We start from the raw sequence: 13,529 nt of genomic DNA on the forward strand, positions 1-13,529 counted from the left end.
CTTTTTTTTTCAGGCAGAGTATTCAACTGTCTTCAGATCCCTTTTCGATTATCTGCCTACCTCCTTAATTTAGAGGCACGAGATCTTGCAAAATCCACAGCACCTGTTTGTCTTGCTCTTTTGTTGGCAGCGCCACCTCCGTCAGCTAGAAGCCATTTCTATTTTCAATTTGATCATATATCCCACCCATCTACTCGCACGTATAACTTATCCCCCAACGTTTATTCATTCAGGGGACCATCACTATGTCTTCTATCAAGTTGTCTGCGACTCCGGTTCCACATGCGGAGCTCCCAGCCTATCTCGAAAAACACAATAAGACCCCCGTGGTAGATCTCTTCAAACCATACCGTGTCTTCGAGAATGAGCTGAGGGCACTTTATGCCCAGGAACCCGACAATGAAGCACTCAAGGATCCTTACATCAACGTGCTGCCGCTTTTCGCCCCAAACATGTCACAGATCAAGATTCGGGCCCGCAACCTGAAGGTTGAGTCTGCAAAGGAGAGGAGCAAGTACATTATGGCCCTGCCTAATGACAAGCGCCAGCGCAATGGTTCTCCTGCAATTGTGGAGTCCATCGGGCAATTCCAACACAATTTTGCTGTCTTCTCCGAGACATCTCTTCTTGACCTCCACTGGGACAACGTCGTTGTTGCTGGCTCTGCAGTCGTCAATTGTCTCTTGCCTGTGCCCCACGAGTTCAATAAATCAAAACGAACGCTTAGGGAGTACTACCATGAAAAGCTATGTCCTGCATCTGATGTGGACCTTTTCATTTACGGATTAACTGAGGACGAAGCAATTGAGAAAATCAAGGAAATCGAAGCCAGCGTCAAAGACTCCCTTCTCACCGAATGCACCACAGTCAGGACCAAGCATGCCATCACCATATGCAGCCAATACCCGACCCGCCACATCCAGATTGTCCTCCGTATCTACAAATCCGTCTCGGAGATCCTCACCGGATTTGACATTGATAGCTCCGGAGCAGCATACGATGGCAAACAGGTCTACTGCACGCCGAGGGCACTACAGTCCTACATGACCCAGATCAATCATATCGACTTATCCCGTCGCAGCCCGTCCTACGAGAACCGCCTCTCAAAGTATAGCCATCGCAATTTCGAGGTGTACTGGCCAGATCTTGACAGGTCTCGCATTGACCCAACCATCTTTGAGCGCAACTTCCGCCGAACCCTTGGTCTAGCCAGACTTTTGGTCCTCGAACGTCTGCCGACCTCATCTGCAAGGGACAATTACCTCGCCAAGCGCCGCGAGGAAAGGGGCAGGCCCCCGATTGACCGCGACTTCTGGTCTGGTGGACTCAGGGGTAACATCAAGGATTGCCATGAGGATGAGGTTGCCGACTGGGTTAATGAGGAAGAAGTGTCCAACTACCACACGTTCACCATCCCTTACGGTGTCAAATTCCATGCAAAAAAGATAGAAAAGCTTTGCTACACCAGGGACCTACGTAAGTATATCACCAGGCAAAGCCTATTCTTCACCCAGCTAATATCAGACTCTGACAAATATTGTATCCTCTAGTCCTCAATGCGGAATGGAATCAGCCCAAAGATCGTAAAGTTTATCTTCATCGGCACCCTGCTTTCTTTGGGCGGGTCACTGATATCATTGAGGATTGCTGTGGCTTCTGCCCGACTCCACACACCGAGGAGGAGCTCGCCGTACATGGAGAAGAGAGCAATGTTTATGTCTCCGGCCGTATCTCATTCATCAAGGACGACCCTGGAAGACAGCAGATTGGCTCCTTCAATCCTCTCAGTGATGATGATTGGACAGAGATGGCCTATGTTGGAAATACTGCCCGTCTGTGCCAGGCCATCGTGGACTTGGATGCCGAGCATGTTGAAGATTGGCTCGCGCAAGAAGGTGCTGATGTCAACCAAAGGGACTACACCGGCCGCACGCCTCTACACCTGGCCGTCACGAGCTCAACGCCCGAGATAGTTGCCTTGTTGATCAAGGCTGGAGCTCGTCTGATTGCAAGACTTGCTGATGGACGCACGGCACTACACCTCGCAGCTGTCAGAGGCGATGTGGGGATAGTGAAGATGCTGATGGACAAGAGCAACGAGAATGAGGCCGAGGAAGAGATGAAGCGTGATCGTCGCCGCAAGTCAACTGCGCCGGCTTTATCTGAACAAGAAGAACAACCAGAAACGGAAGATGAAGAAGCCGAAGACAATGACAGCGAATCGGCAGAGCTTCTGAGCGACGAATGCTCGGAAGAGGATGACGAAGCGCATAGCATGGCCACCGGTTCTTTTGTAAAGATCAAGCGCAAAGGTGGCGACTCAGACAATCAAGACTTCATCCCTGAAGAGAAGAAGGACGACCCGGATATCTACGACGTTAATGTTATCGCATGGGATACGCCTTGCTCTGCTCTTCACCTCGCCGTCGTCTCGGGTAACGACGATGTCGTAAAGCTGCTATGTCAGCAGTATGGAGCAGACGTGCTACTACCAGTCAAATACTTTGGCCACGACAAGAAACCTACAGCTGCGCTTCTCACACTTGCCATGGCGCTCAAGCTTCCCGGCGAGAAAGCGAAAAACATGGTGAAGACTTTACTCAGTTTGGGGGCAACATCTGCCCAGGCTGATATGAATAGTTTCACCTGCTTCCACCAGTATGCAGAAGCGGGCGCTACAGAACTTCTTGATCTTCTGAATGAACTTGACCGCGCTGGCGTCAACAACTCCATAAACCACGTGGCTGTGTTTCGTTACGGCAAGTCGTTTGGGCCCCTGCAGTCAGCAATCAAGAACGGTGATACAGAACTCGTCGTACACCTGCTTGAAGCTGGAGCGGTCGCTCAAATTGACTTTGAGACGTGGCTCAAGGGCGCGAAGCAATCTTCAGACTATAAACTTGTCAGCGCCTCTGAAAGTGAAAAGTTTTTCAGGCGGTCGACAGAGCAGCCAATAATTCTTGCGGCCCTCTATGGACATCCGTTCATTATGATGGAGCTGCTTAACCGTGGGGCGGATGTGAACACCATCAACGCGCAAAGTCAGGATCTGCTTGATCCTACTTCTTACAGTCGCGGATATAATTCAGGGCAGACCCTCTTGGATATTCTCCGCAAGCAGCTCGAAACCCTACGTTTGTACAAGGGCGAGGAGCCCAGCATGCCTGAACCATTGCCATTTATGGGTGACGATAAAGCTCTCGAGGGAGCCAAGCCCGGATCCTGGAAGCATCTTGTTGTAACAACAGACATCGAGGCTGCCCGTCAAGAGCATGCTGAGCGCGTAAAGCTCCACGAGATTCTGGTTCGCCAGCTTGATGCTCTAGAAGGCCTACAAGAGAAGAAGACGGCCATTCTGAATCTTGTACAGGCATTCGAGCAAGTCGAGTCTATCATTGTCGAGAAAGGTGGAAAGACCTTTTCTGAGCTCTATCCAGATATCCCAGCCGGCTCAAGACGACGTTTCCACTCTAGGAACAGGGTTGATTATAACAGCGACGTTCCATACGAGTTCAATCACGGCTTTCATCCGGTCAAGGATATGACCCCTGTCCGAGAGGCGGCCTATGTCCAACTATTCGAGGCAGCCTGGGATGGAGACTTGGAAACTATAAAGCGGTTGACCCTCGGGGCGTGGGATGCTGACCAACTTGAAGCGCCGTTGATGATATCGGTCAAAGATAAAAACCATGCCAATATATTTGGTCTCGCTTTTCTGCGGGGCCACTTGCAGGTCGCCAAGGCCATTCTTGAAATTTCCCAGGCTCAATACGCACCCGAGGAGACGACAACCACCAAGTTTACTATGAGGGATCCTGGTTATGACTCGGAGGGTTCTGAGCTCTCAGAGGGTGAGACAGACGAGCCTCGGATTTATAAGCACATTGTTGACGACAAGTTCACAATCGACAACATCGGGGAGATCTCCATGCAGGTCAAGAGTCGGATCAAGCCTTTGGATATGCTTCTTCAAGCCTCCAGCCCCTTCCCTATCGTAAGCGATGAGGACAAAGAGCAGAGAAATCAGTCGCTGTTTCTCTATGTTATCGCACAGAATGATCTGAATGGTCTGTCCTTCCTCCTCGACACGGCCACACTGCTGTCTGGACAGAAACTTGACTCTGAAACTGAAACAACTCGCTTCTTTGCTTGCCCGGGACGTATCTTGGACTGGGCCATCGAGAAAGGACGCACTGAGTTACTGGCTGAGATCATCAAGACTACCGGCGCGGGTCTGCCATTGGAGGACTTGGTTAAGCGCAGCGGTGCTAAGATGATTGAAAAGCCCAAGAGCTATCAAGGTCTAACTGTGTACGGAAAGAAGAGAAAGGATTGGGCAACTGCGGGAAGGGATGTCATGATAAAGGCCCGAGAATCCAACACTCCACCACTGCTCACTGCGGCCTCCTGCGGCTCGATCGAGTCCGTTGAATGGTTCTTGAGTGACACACCCCTGCGGCACTACCTGGAGTTTGCTAACAGTAAGGGTGCCCGTGATGATGCCCGGCTCAAGCACCTAGGGTCCACGACCGGCGGGGTGGAGAGAGCCATCACCAAATGGCTGGGAAACCAGAATGATCTTGTTATGCACGCTGCCATAATCGGCGGCCCAAAGGGAGAAAAGACGAAGAAGCTCATTCAATACTTGATCAAGGCCTACCCTGCATCAATGACCACAAAATCTCGAGACGGCTACACTCCTTTTTACCTAGCTTGTCTTCGCGGCAGGACCGACATCGTGGAGCTTCTGGCTTCCCACTCTGACCAAGCAGTCAAAGGACCACACTGGGAGAACATATTGCATGCTGTTCTGAAGGGATGTCCCAAGGCTGATCAGCTCCGGTCAATGCTGGAACTCTTCGAGCCGGACCTCCGCAAAGCCATGTTCAAGGAGCGATGTAGCCTGTCGGCTGATGGACGAACTCCCCTTCACCAGTGGATAGAGAAGGCTACTACTGGGCATAACCAGAATTGGAGGGGATCTTGGCCGCAATACAAAAAGCCCGAGGATTTGGTTGCGGTCCTGAAGTTGCTGCTCGAGTATTCGGGTGGCGAGGAGCTCGCCATGCTGGACGGAACTGGTGACACGCCTTTGCACATGCTAATCTCAAGGCAGGCTCCTTTGGAGAGTATCAAGCTGATTCTTGAGATGGATGCCAACCTGCTCTTTCGCGAGAACGCAGTGGGACGGACACCTGCCGAGTTGGCGCACGATATATTTATCGAAACGCGCATCGGCACGCGCAACAGCGGGAATGATCGTCGTTACTACAACAACGACCGGTTTGAGGGGCTCGACACCCTGATCAAGATGCGTCCGTCTTTCTTCCTTCCGGAGCAGCAGGTCAAGTTCAAGCAGCGGCGCATGCAAGACCTGACTTTTATGAACGGCCAAACCTCGGATGACCAGTGGCGCCAGTACCAGGGTCAGTGGGCGGCCGAGATTCGGGAGCGTAAAGAGGACATTCATCAGATGTGCCTTGCGTACTCGAATGGTAAACGGCGTCTCGTGAGCCTGAACGAGGCCAATGACGTCGCAAGGAGGCTCGGCGAGAGTTTCCAGCAGGGTCGATACTACTCTGGGATGCCCAAGGGACATGATGACGGCGCAGCAAGCGAGGCTGGGCTGGAGCAGGAGGAGTACAAGCCTTCGCAGGACTTTGTGCAGGAGACATATCACTTGATTGAGTCAAACTGGTGGTCAGACGATTAGAAATATTGATTTAGGTCGGTATTCAACGATAGGTTTGCTTTGTTCGACGTTTGTTAGAACAAGTCCAAGTTTCTTATTGGTTCTGCCTAATATCTCCTGTGCTGCATGGTCACACTCGTTTCTGTTCCTGGAATTGGACTTGCGGACAGTTCTTGGGCCGCTGGCTCACCACTCGAAAGCTCTATCAGTATATCTAACCCAGGGACTTCTCCTGGACGCCTTTCAGAGAGCATTTCATGGACCGCAGGCCCCTCATATACTCCAACTCGTGCTCCTTAGGCCTCTCGGACATCTGGTGGATCTGGGCCAAGTCCAGCATGTGCTTGTCGTCAGGTCGCTGACACTGCTCCACTTGGTTGAGCCTTTCGGCTCCTGCTCCAAAAGCAGCAATGGCGGGCGGCGTCGGCGAATGATCACAACAGCCGCTATGATCAAAAAGACGAGTAGAACTACACCTCCTCCAACGCCCCCAGCTATCATGGCTACAGATATCTGCTGGTGGTGTGGTGGTTGGAGTGGTGTTTTCCTCAAACAAGGCTTGAGGAAAGAGTTTCTTGGTGTCTTCGTTCTACGAAGCGACATTTCGTAGACCGCTGTAATGAGAGAAAAGAATCCAACCCAGTATCAAACTCGACCCTCCGTTTCAGCTCCGTCAAATCCAGGATGTTAATGGCGTTAGGCCATAGCTCAGGCCGGCCTCTTGACGCTTCCGCCGAGCAAAAGCATCTGCCGCTGGTCATCCCCCACGACTGCGCACTGGTCCCGGTCGATGTTGGGCACCCTGAAACAGCGGAAGCGCGGGATGGCGAGGACACGCACGTCGGACGAGCCCCGGTACCTCTCGGAGCCGCCAAATACGACCACATCGTACGTCCCTCCGGAACCCGACCCTGCAACCACAGTGCAGAGGTCCAGCGGCGGCGGCGTGCAGTATCTCGCGTCGTCATCTCTGTCCCTGGCCTGGTCTCCCCAGTTGAGAATCTTGCACGACTGCACGTCGCCTGACGTTCCGCTGTGGCCCAAAGGGCTGCCCCCCCCNCCCCCCTTGGCGTTCGTATCGACGCCGTCCCTAGGGAGCAGGCCGCCCCTGTTCAGGGCATCCAGGGTAATGTTGTTGTTCTTCCATTTCTTGTCCAGAGGGAGGACGAAGGTGGCTTGTGTGTCTGGAGTGGCGGGTTTTTTCTTCTTTTCCACGAGGAGGCTTTTGTCAATCGGGGGATTTTTTGTGGGCTATGTTGGCGTTGCGTTGTCTTGGGGACCCCAAGGGCGTTTTCTCACTCACCGAGATTAGGATCCAAGATGTATAGTTTCTTGTGTGAGACAACCGCTTTAATCTCCGGAAGTCCGGAATGGTTAACATTTTACTCCGTCCGGCAGATATTCATTTACCTGCAATGGTCCAATAGAGAGACAGAGAGGCGTTGCCCACCATAGCAGTCACTGCACTTGAAAGGGTTTCAAGGGGTGTCGCGAGTTTGCTGTACCTGGGCTAGATTGAAGGCAGCCGGAATCCAGACGAGCAGCATCAAAGTCGAATGGATGTCCCTGCGATGAAACATGATTTCTTTTTTCTTGGTCTTTTCTTCTTCTTTTTGTCCGCTTTCTTTTCCAACTCTGTCTCCGCCGGGAGCATTCGAAAAATAAATGCACAAACAAGCCATTGACGATTACTTTAAATCCGTACTCTTCACATTTTCTCTTTTGGAAGGGTTTAATGAACTGCTCAACAGCGAAGGCTGTTTTATGCTCGAATGCAGGGGTGCAGGGGAGGGCAGAGGCACAGTAATCGTCACCACAGTCTCCATGAGATTAGACTGTCAGTAACCTTGTGCAGGACCCATTAACGTGATAAGAAATGCCGATTTGGGCTGTGCTTTGTTTTCCCCATATATGGTATTTTGGTCCATACTGTGTCCCCCCTGAGCTTATTCAACCGACTCTCGTTACCTCCATTCCCCGTCGAACGGATGATGGTCGCTTCCACAAAGGCAACAAAGGCAAAAGCAAAGACAAGTGGTGCGTGAATGTGTATCTTGACAGCTGGGCATCCGCATTCGAATATCTGGCGTGTAAGCCACACACAAGCATCGTGAATTATGAATGAAAACCTTTGTTATTAACCAAATCTAGTCAACACACATTTTTCGGAGGCAAAAGGTCGAGAAATTCCCCAACCCCTATAGTTTCTAGAAGAAGAAGAAAAGGGCAAGAAGTACTGGTGGGTTGTTAGTGCTGGCAAAGTGCAGTACCAAAGACTTAAGAAAACAGAATATCCATGCAAGGGGAGACTCGGACGAAGAAAATAAAGACGCCCTATCGAAGCAATGCTTTGGGGGTATATGTAACATGAAAAAAAGAGAAAGATGTCCATGAGAACAAAGATAGGCGACGAGATGTTCGTTGGAGAAAATAAAAATGCAGTGAAAGACGAAGAACGTCTTCTTGAAGAGATCTAAACTGCATTGACACATTTCTGTGTGTGAAAAAAAAATAGCTTATTGGCCTAAACGTAGGGTATAAGAAGAAAAGGGGACAAAAATGCGAGAGATTAAAAGTTACTCCCGCCGCAACTTCATAAAATGGTATTTTCGTGGGATTCGTGGGTGAACATACGGCTTACGAGCCCGCAGCTCCGTAAAAGGCCAGAGCCAGAGGGGAAACCGAAATCAGACTAGCCCGGCAGCAACAAGCTCGGCAGTTATCTCCTCTCTGACCTTGCGGCACCAGTCTAATATGGCATCCTCAAATGCCACCCAAACCTGAGGGCCTACGTTGTCGTAAACAAGGGCCAGGGGATCGACGCCTTTGAGGTGGACCTCCCAGCGCAGCTCGGCGGCCTTGACCCAGTATCGAATGTTGTCGGCGGAACGGTATGGCTTGGCCGTGTCTTGGTGGTACGAACCAATGGCACCGAAGCGTCGCTGCGACTTATGCACGGCTCCGTTGTGCAGCCTGACCAAAAACTTGCCGTTCTGCATGGCACGCAGAAACGGCGTTGGCACCGTTTGACTATCGAGCGAGGTATTACGGTCTATGGGCTTCCATTCCGGCAAAGTCTCCTCGTCCGTCGTGGCGGTCCCTGTCAGCAGTGATTGTGCTGTTGTCGTTGATGAGGCGGCGCCAGGAAAAGAGGTTGCCGTTGGCGACGTCATCTGGGTCGGTGTAGTCGATGCAGTGCTCTGGCCGGGAAATGAACCATTTCCAGCTAGCAGGGACTTGATGAAGGCATACTCGCGCTCGACACGCTTCTCCAAGCTATCGGACCAACCGTTGTCCTTGAGCCAAGTCCAGCTGGCAACCTCCTTCCGCTCAGCAGCGACCATTTCGTCCTCGCGACTCAGCATGTCTTTCAAACCGGCGACCCAGCCATCCATAGTGGCAAACTCGTCTTCACGTATGCCCCCGGCGAAGTTGCGCGAGGCCATGCGCTTCAGCGCGTCCATCACAGATAAAAGCTCAGCGCGCACAGCCTTTTCCGACTTGATGGCGTCGAGCTTGTGCGGATGCTCGTGACTCGTATAGTAGACCTTGGCTGCTCGAATCGCGAGCGTCATGACATCGAGGATGTGTACGCCCTGTACCTCAAACCACCCCGGCGCTTTCTTTGATGGAGTGTTATTCTCCTTGTCTTCTGGATCCTCAGCCTTGGACACATCCTTGCCTTCTTTGGCCTCAATCAGTGCCTTGGTGGCCGTTTCGAGGGCGCTTGTCAACTCTGCGCGCAGCTCAGACATGGACGGTGGCTTGGGCACAGGTTTCTCGCGGTGGACATATGTGCTGGTAGTTGGTGGAAGCATGCCGTGCTCGGCCCCATCGTAGTCCTCCGGGTCAGAAACATCGTCGTCAAAGTACGCTTCGTCCCCTATGTGGTCCTCCCGGATAGGAGATTCGACCAGGCCTGTTTGTTGTGCGCCTAGATCCGGGCTACTGCCCAGGGAGGCATACGATGAGTCGACATCTGACCCGCTGCCAGTCTTCTTGAAGGCGGACGTGTCCAGTTGAGAAAAATCCAGAGTTTGTGCCTTTTGATTCCTCCTCCGACCGAGGTTACCACCTTTGCCGTCAAGAAGACCAGTCCTGGCAAAGTAGTACTGAAGATGTGTAATGCTGCCCAAGCTGAGGACACTCTCTCGTTGGCGGGCGCTGGCGGCAAAATCAGTCCCACAAGGGCGCATGTAGCCGCGTCGACGAGATGAGGAACGCTGAGCGGCGGGCCTGTCCATGCTCATCGTCGAATAGCGGCTGCCACTGCAGCTCCTTCGGCTACCCGTGTCGACACCAAGCCCGCTCACATCGGAGAGACGAGAAGAAGAAGCAAAGCTTGCCGAAGAGTGGCGAGAGAGATTGGACGTGTCACTGGCTGCCCCAAGTGACTCGCGAGGACGCGAGCCGTCAGTAGTAGCGGACCCTTGTGAGGCCATTGAGGTACTCGAGAGACAGCGGGATAGCTCTGGGGAGGCCCCTATAGCTCGGGTCGGGGCTATCTCGGGTGACGGTGAATCGCGCCGGAAGGTTGGGGGTCGATCCTGCGAAGCGGTAGCCATGGTTTCGGGCGGTCCGGTTGTTGATTATGGAGGCGACAGTAACTGACAGGTCGAACCAGCTGTATGCAAAGAATGGACGATGTCAGGTAGGTAGCTGGATGTGAACCTGGGATGGGATGTATGTAGATAGGTGGTAGCAGATCCGATATCGTTCAGGCGGCGCGGGCCGGCCTGTGCTTTCAGACTAGACGGGGGGGGCTAGATTCTTGATCTGTAGGCGGCCCGACCAAGTGGAATGTGAGGTCGTATGGGATTGAAGATTGTCAAAGAGAAAGCAATGGAGAGGCAACGGGTGTTTGGTGCCGTCTGCAGCGTCCACTTTAATCGAGATTAAGGTAAACGGTAAGTAAGTATGTGGGTTATACAGACAAGGTACAGACAGTAGAGGTAACGGGCCGTCCTTGAAGCAAGCAAGCAAGTAAGCAAGCCATAAACAAAACACTCTGATTTTAAGTTTCCTAGGTTAAAGTAACCGTTTTTGTTGCATAGCGGCGAGTGGCGTAAATAAGCAAAAGACGATCAGAATTTACCCTTCAGTCCAAAACCAAAAATTTACAAGAAGCTTGTGATTTTAAAAGCGATGCAAGCCAAAGAAGAAGAAAAATGGATTAGAAAACGAGTGACTGACTTGACTGGGCTGAACAATGAGACGGCGCTACGTCCATGTCGGAAAATGCTGCTTCTAGGTCTAGGTAATTAATTACTTTGTACCTTCCTCGCATATCGCGTAATGCCGACTGACTGGTGGGACCCTTGAATTGGCAAGGAACGCGTGAAACGTCCATAGCCGGTTGGCCACTTAGAGCGACTCGGTGGGTCCCCCATGCACTGTATCTAGTGGAGGCTTCATCTTATTTTCGTTTGAGTGGCACTTTGAATTCCTTAGATACCTAGGTACCGTACTTAGTACCTACCTGCTGAGACCTCTTGTTGGGAGGCTGTCAGTCATTTACGAAGTAGTCAATCAGCCACTTTCGTCTTGGCGCTTTTCCACGAAGTGAACGATTATAATAATCTATTCAATGCACTAGCTACAACGGTGGTGTACATACGGAGTAAATGCGAGAGTTTTACTGTTATGGTGCAGAAACGATATTTGAGGCGTTTGAGCTACTTCATCGTGGGGTTTAGCTCGCAGCAACGCCTAGGCAACGTAGTCGTGCCGTTTTCAACAAAATCACAACAAGGGGCTCACTTGATTGGTCGATCGCGAAACCGAACGCCTGGAATGAGGGACTACGGTACAGTAGACGTACATTAGTTCTAGACTAGAACACTAGGCCTGATTCTTGTGGTAGATAGTGGCGGGAGTCCGTGTGCTGCCGTACATCAACGTAGCATTGCATTATGCATTTTGCTGCAGCCATAACAATGTCAATTGACAGGCACACACGCATACGTCAAATGCGTCAGGCATTATTTATTAATATGTTATAGTGTATCTGGAAAAGTTGGGATACCCGTTCACGCGGTTTGGCATCTATAATGCCGTTTAATCACTTATAATATCCCAGCGTTCACGGATACTTGGTCTGTACCGTACACCGCGGAACCATGGAGATTAAATCACGTATAATATAACCTGTAACCCCTGAATGTAACTCTGCGTAGGCCTGGAAAGTGGTCTCTTGCGCCGAGAGGAGGGGTATGAATATGGGGTTACGGTAGGACAGGTGTCATTCAGTGTCAACTGACTAAGGTACCTACCACGTTGGCATGCGTGGTCGGGCAGCCTTGACTTTGACTGGGTGGGTAGTTGGCTTCAATCAAAGTTGATTTGATCGTACAAACTACTGTTACGGCTGAGTACAGTATTTATTCCTCGCTAAACTCGCCTTTGGATATGGTCCACAATTTTCATCATCGTTTGATGAGCTGCTTGGTTATCCTCGAGGTCAAGTCCGTACCGACCGACAGTCCGAGGTTCGAAGTCCAGACATTTACTCCGTAGAATCTAGTGTAGTTCTAGTTCTAGACTAGGTACCTACCTAGATGTTGACTGTAATACAACACCTAGATCTAGTATACACGTACAGTAGTCATCCATGTGAACTTGGGTTCAAATCAAAAGAGCCAAATCAACCCAGGTGCCCTCCACTGCCTTACATCAGACGTAACTGGGCCCGAGACGCGATTTCGGAGCTCGTACAAACGCGACTTCCTATTCTTGGTCGTTTACGTTTCATCTTGGGCTGCAGAACGGGTTGCGACAAGACACTAGAAGGCTCTCTCGGATCTGGAGCCCTACCCAACAAGCATTCGATCGGCAAAGCGACACATAAAACCAGGGGAGCACCAGGTTGGCCGAGTTGACCGAGTAGCCAGAGAGGGCGGACACAGATAAATGATCAATGTAATACCGTCGTGCTGCCGCTTGTGCAAAACGATGTGCAATGCCGATGTGGCGACTCGTCCCGTCGTAATACCCGCGTCCTGCTTTCCTCGTAGAGCTTGGTCGAAGAAACCCAGTACACGGACATTGGTCTCGACGTTATTTTCCGAGACCAAGCAAACAAGTTGTGGCTACCCATCAAACATACAATCAATCAACCGTGCTGCTTCCAATCAAAGTGCTTCCATTGCCAGGCAAGCAAGCAAGCACTTATTGAAGCTCTCCCGCAATTCTGAGACGCCGACACTCTGGAGGTCCGTCTCCATTGTCATTTCTCCCATTTTCAAGTAATATTCTTTCTTTCTCGAACCTTACCTCAACTATTCAATTTTAACAGTCTGCCAGTCTACCTTCTCTTTTGTCCTCATTTAACCTTACCTATGCTTGCCTATCCAATCTACTTGCTATTATTACAAATTATTTTTTTTGTCTAGCTTCTAGCCAGCCTCGTGTACCTTAAACATACGTCACCTCTCTTCTTTTTTTTTTTTTTCTCAAACAAATTCGCGCGCTTCCTTCACAAACGACTCACTTTCTTCTGGCTTAACTTTGCTAGCCTCGTCCAGTCCTGCGCCAGCGCAAAGCGCCACGAGCTAGCCATCCTCTTTCAAGAAAAAAAAAAAAAAAGGATACAAAAAGCAGTGCCGGCTTGACAACTCATCAAAACTATTACTCACATTTATCCTATCTGCTTCCCTCTTTCGAAGCAGACAAAATCCTATTTTTTGGACCAGTGCATGCAATCCATTCGCTGAGTCCCCGAATTTTTCTGCAGCAAAGTGGAGAGCGTCCAGCAATCCGTCACTTCTCAACTTGTTTTCCTGCACGTGGAATGGTACGGCAGCGCCACAAGTAACAGAAGGAAACAGCGGTCGCTGGC

The 13,529-nt window shown here is 51.0% G+C and overlaps 4 protein-coding genes across 4 annotated transcripts; 1 reads left to right on the forward strand and 3 right to left on the reverse strand.

Moving 5' to 3' along the window:
* Window positions 1-245: 245 nt before the first annotated feature.
* Window positions 246-5,713, forward strand: PgNI_03234 (uncharacterized protein; the record flags this gene model as incomplete). The annotated part of the gene is made up of 2 exons (XM_031123289.1): window positions 246-1,476; window positions 1,551-5,713. The coding sequence occupies 2 exons, from the start codon at window positions 246-248 to the stop codon at window positions 5,711-5,713; spliced, it is 5,394 nt and encodes a 1,797-aa protein (XP_030983364.1).
* Window positions 5,714-6,400: 687 nt separating this feature from the next.
* PgNI_03235 (uncharacterized protein) lies at window positions 6,401-7,073 on the reverse strand (the record flags this gene model as incomplete). The annotated part of the gene is made up of 2 exons (XM_031123290.1): window positions 6,401-6,876; window positions 6,992-7,073. 2 exons carry the CDS (start codon window positions 7,071-7,073, stop codon window positions 6,401-6,403), a joined length of 558 nt encoding a protein of 185 aa, XP_030983363.1.
* A 1,306-nt stretch (window positions 7,074-8,379) lies between these two features.
* On the reverse strand, window positions 8,380-10,257 carry PgNI_03236 (uncharacterized protein; the record flags this gene model as incomplete). Its single annotated transcript, XM_031123291.1, has 1 exon — window positions 8,380-10,257. One exon carries the CDS (start codon window positions 10,255-10,257, stop codon window positions 8,380-8,382), a length of 1,878 nt encoding a protein of 625 aa, XP_030983366.1.
* A 608-nt stretch (window positions 10,258-10,865) lies between these two features.
* On the reverse strand, window positions 10,866-11,674 carry PgNI_03237 (uncharacterized protein; the record flags this gene model as incomplete). Its single annotated transcript, XM_031123292.1, has 4 exons — window positions 10,866-11,055; window positions 11,310-11,401; window positions 11,453-11,533; window positions 11,657-11,674. The coding sequence occupies 4 exons, from the start codon at window positions 11,672-11,674 to the stop codon at window positions 10,866-10,868; spliced, it is 381 nt and encodes a 126-aa protein (XP_030983530.1).
* Between the last annotated feature and the right edge of the window lie 1,855 nt (window positions 11,675-13,529).

This window comes from Pyricularia grisea (assembly GCF_004355905.1).
Source record: "Pyricularia grisea strain NI907 chromosome Unknown Pyricularia_grisea_NI907_Scaffold_2, whole genome shotgun sequence".
In the NCBI taxonomy this organism is placed as follows: domain Eukaryota; kingdom Fungi; phylum Ascomycota; class Sordariomycetes; order Magnaporthales; family Pyriculariaceae; genus Pyricularia; species Pyricularia grisea.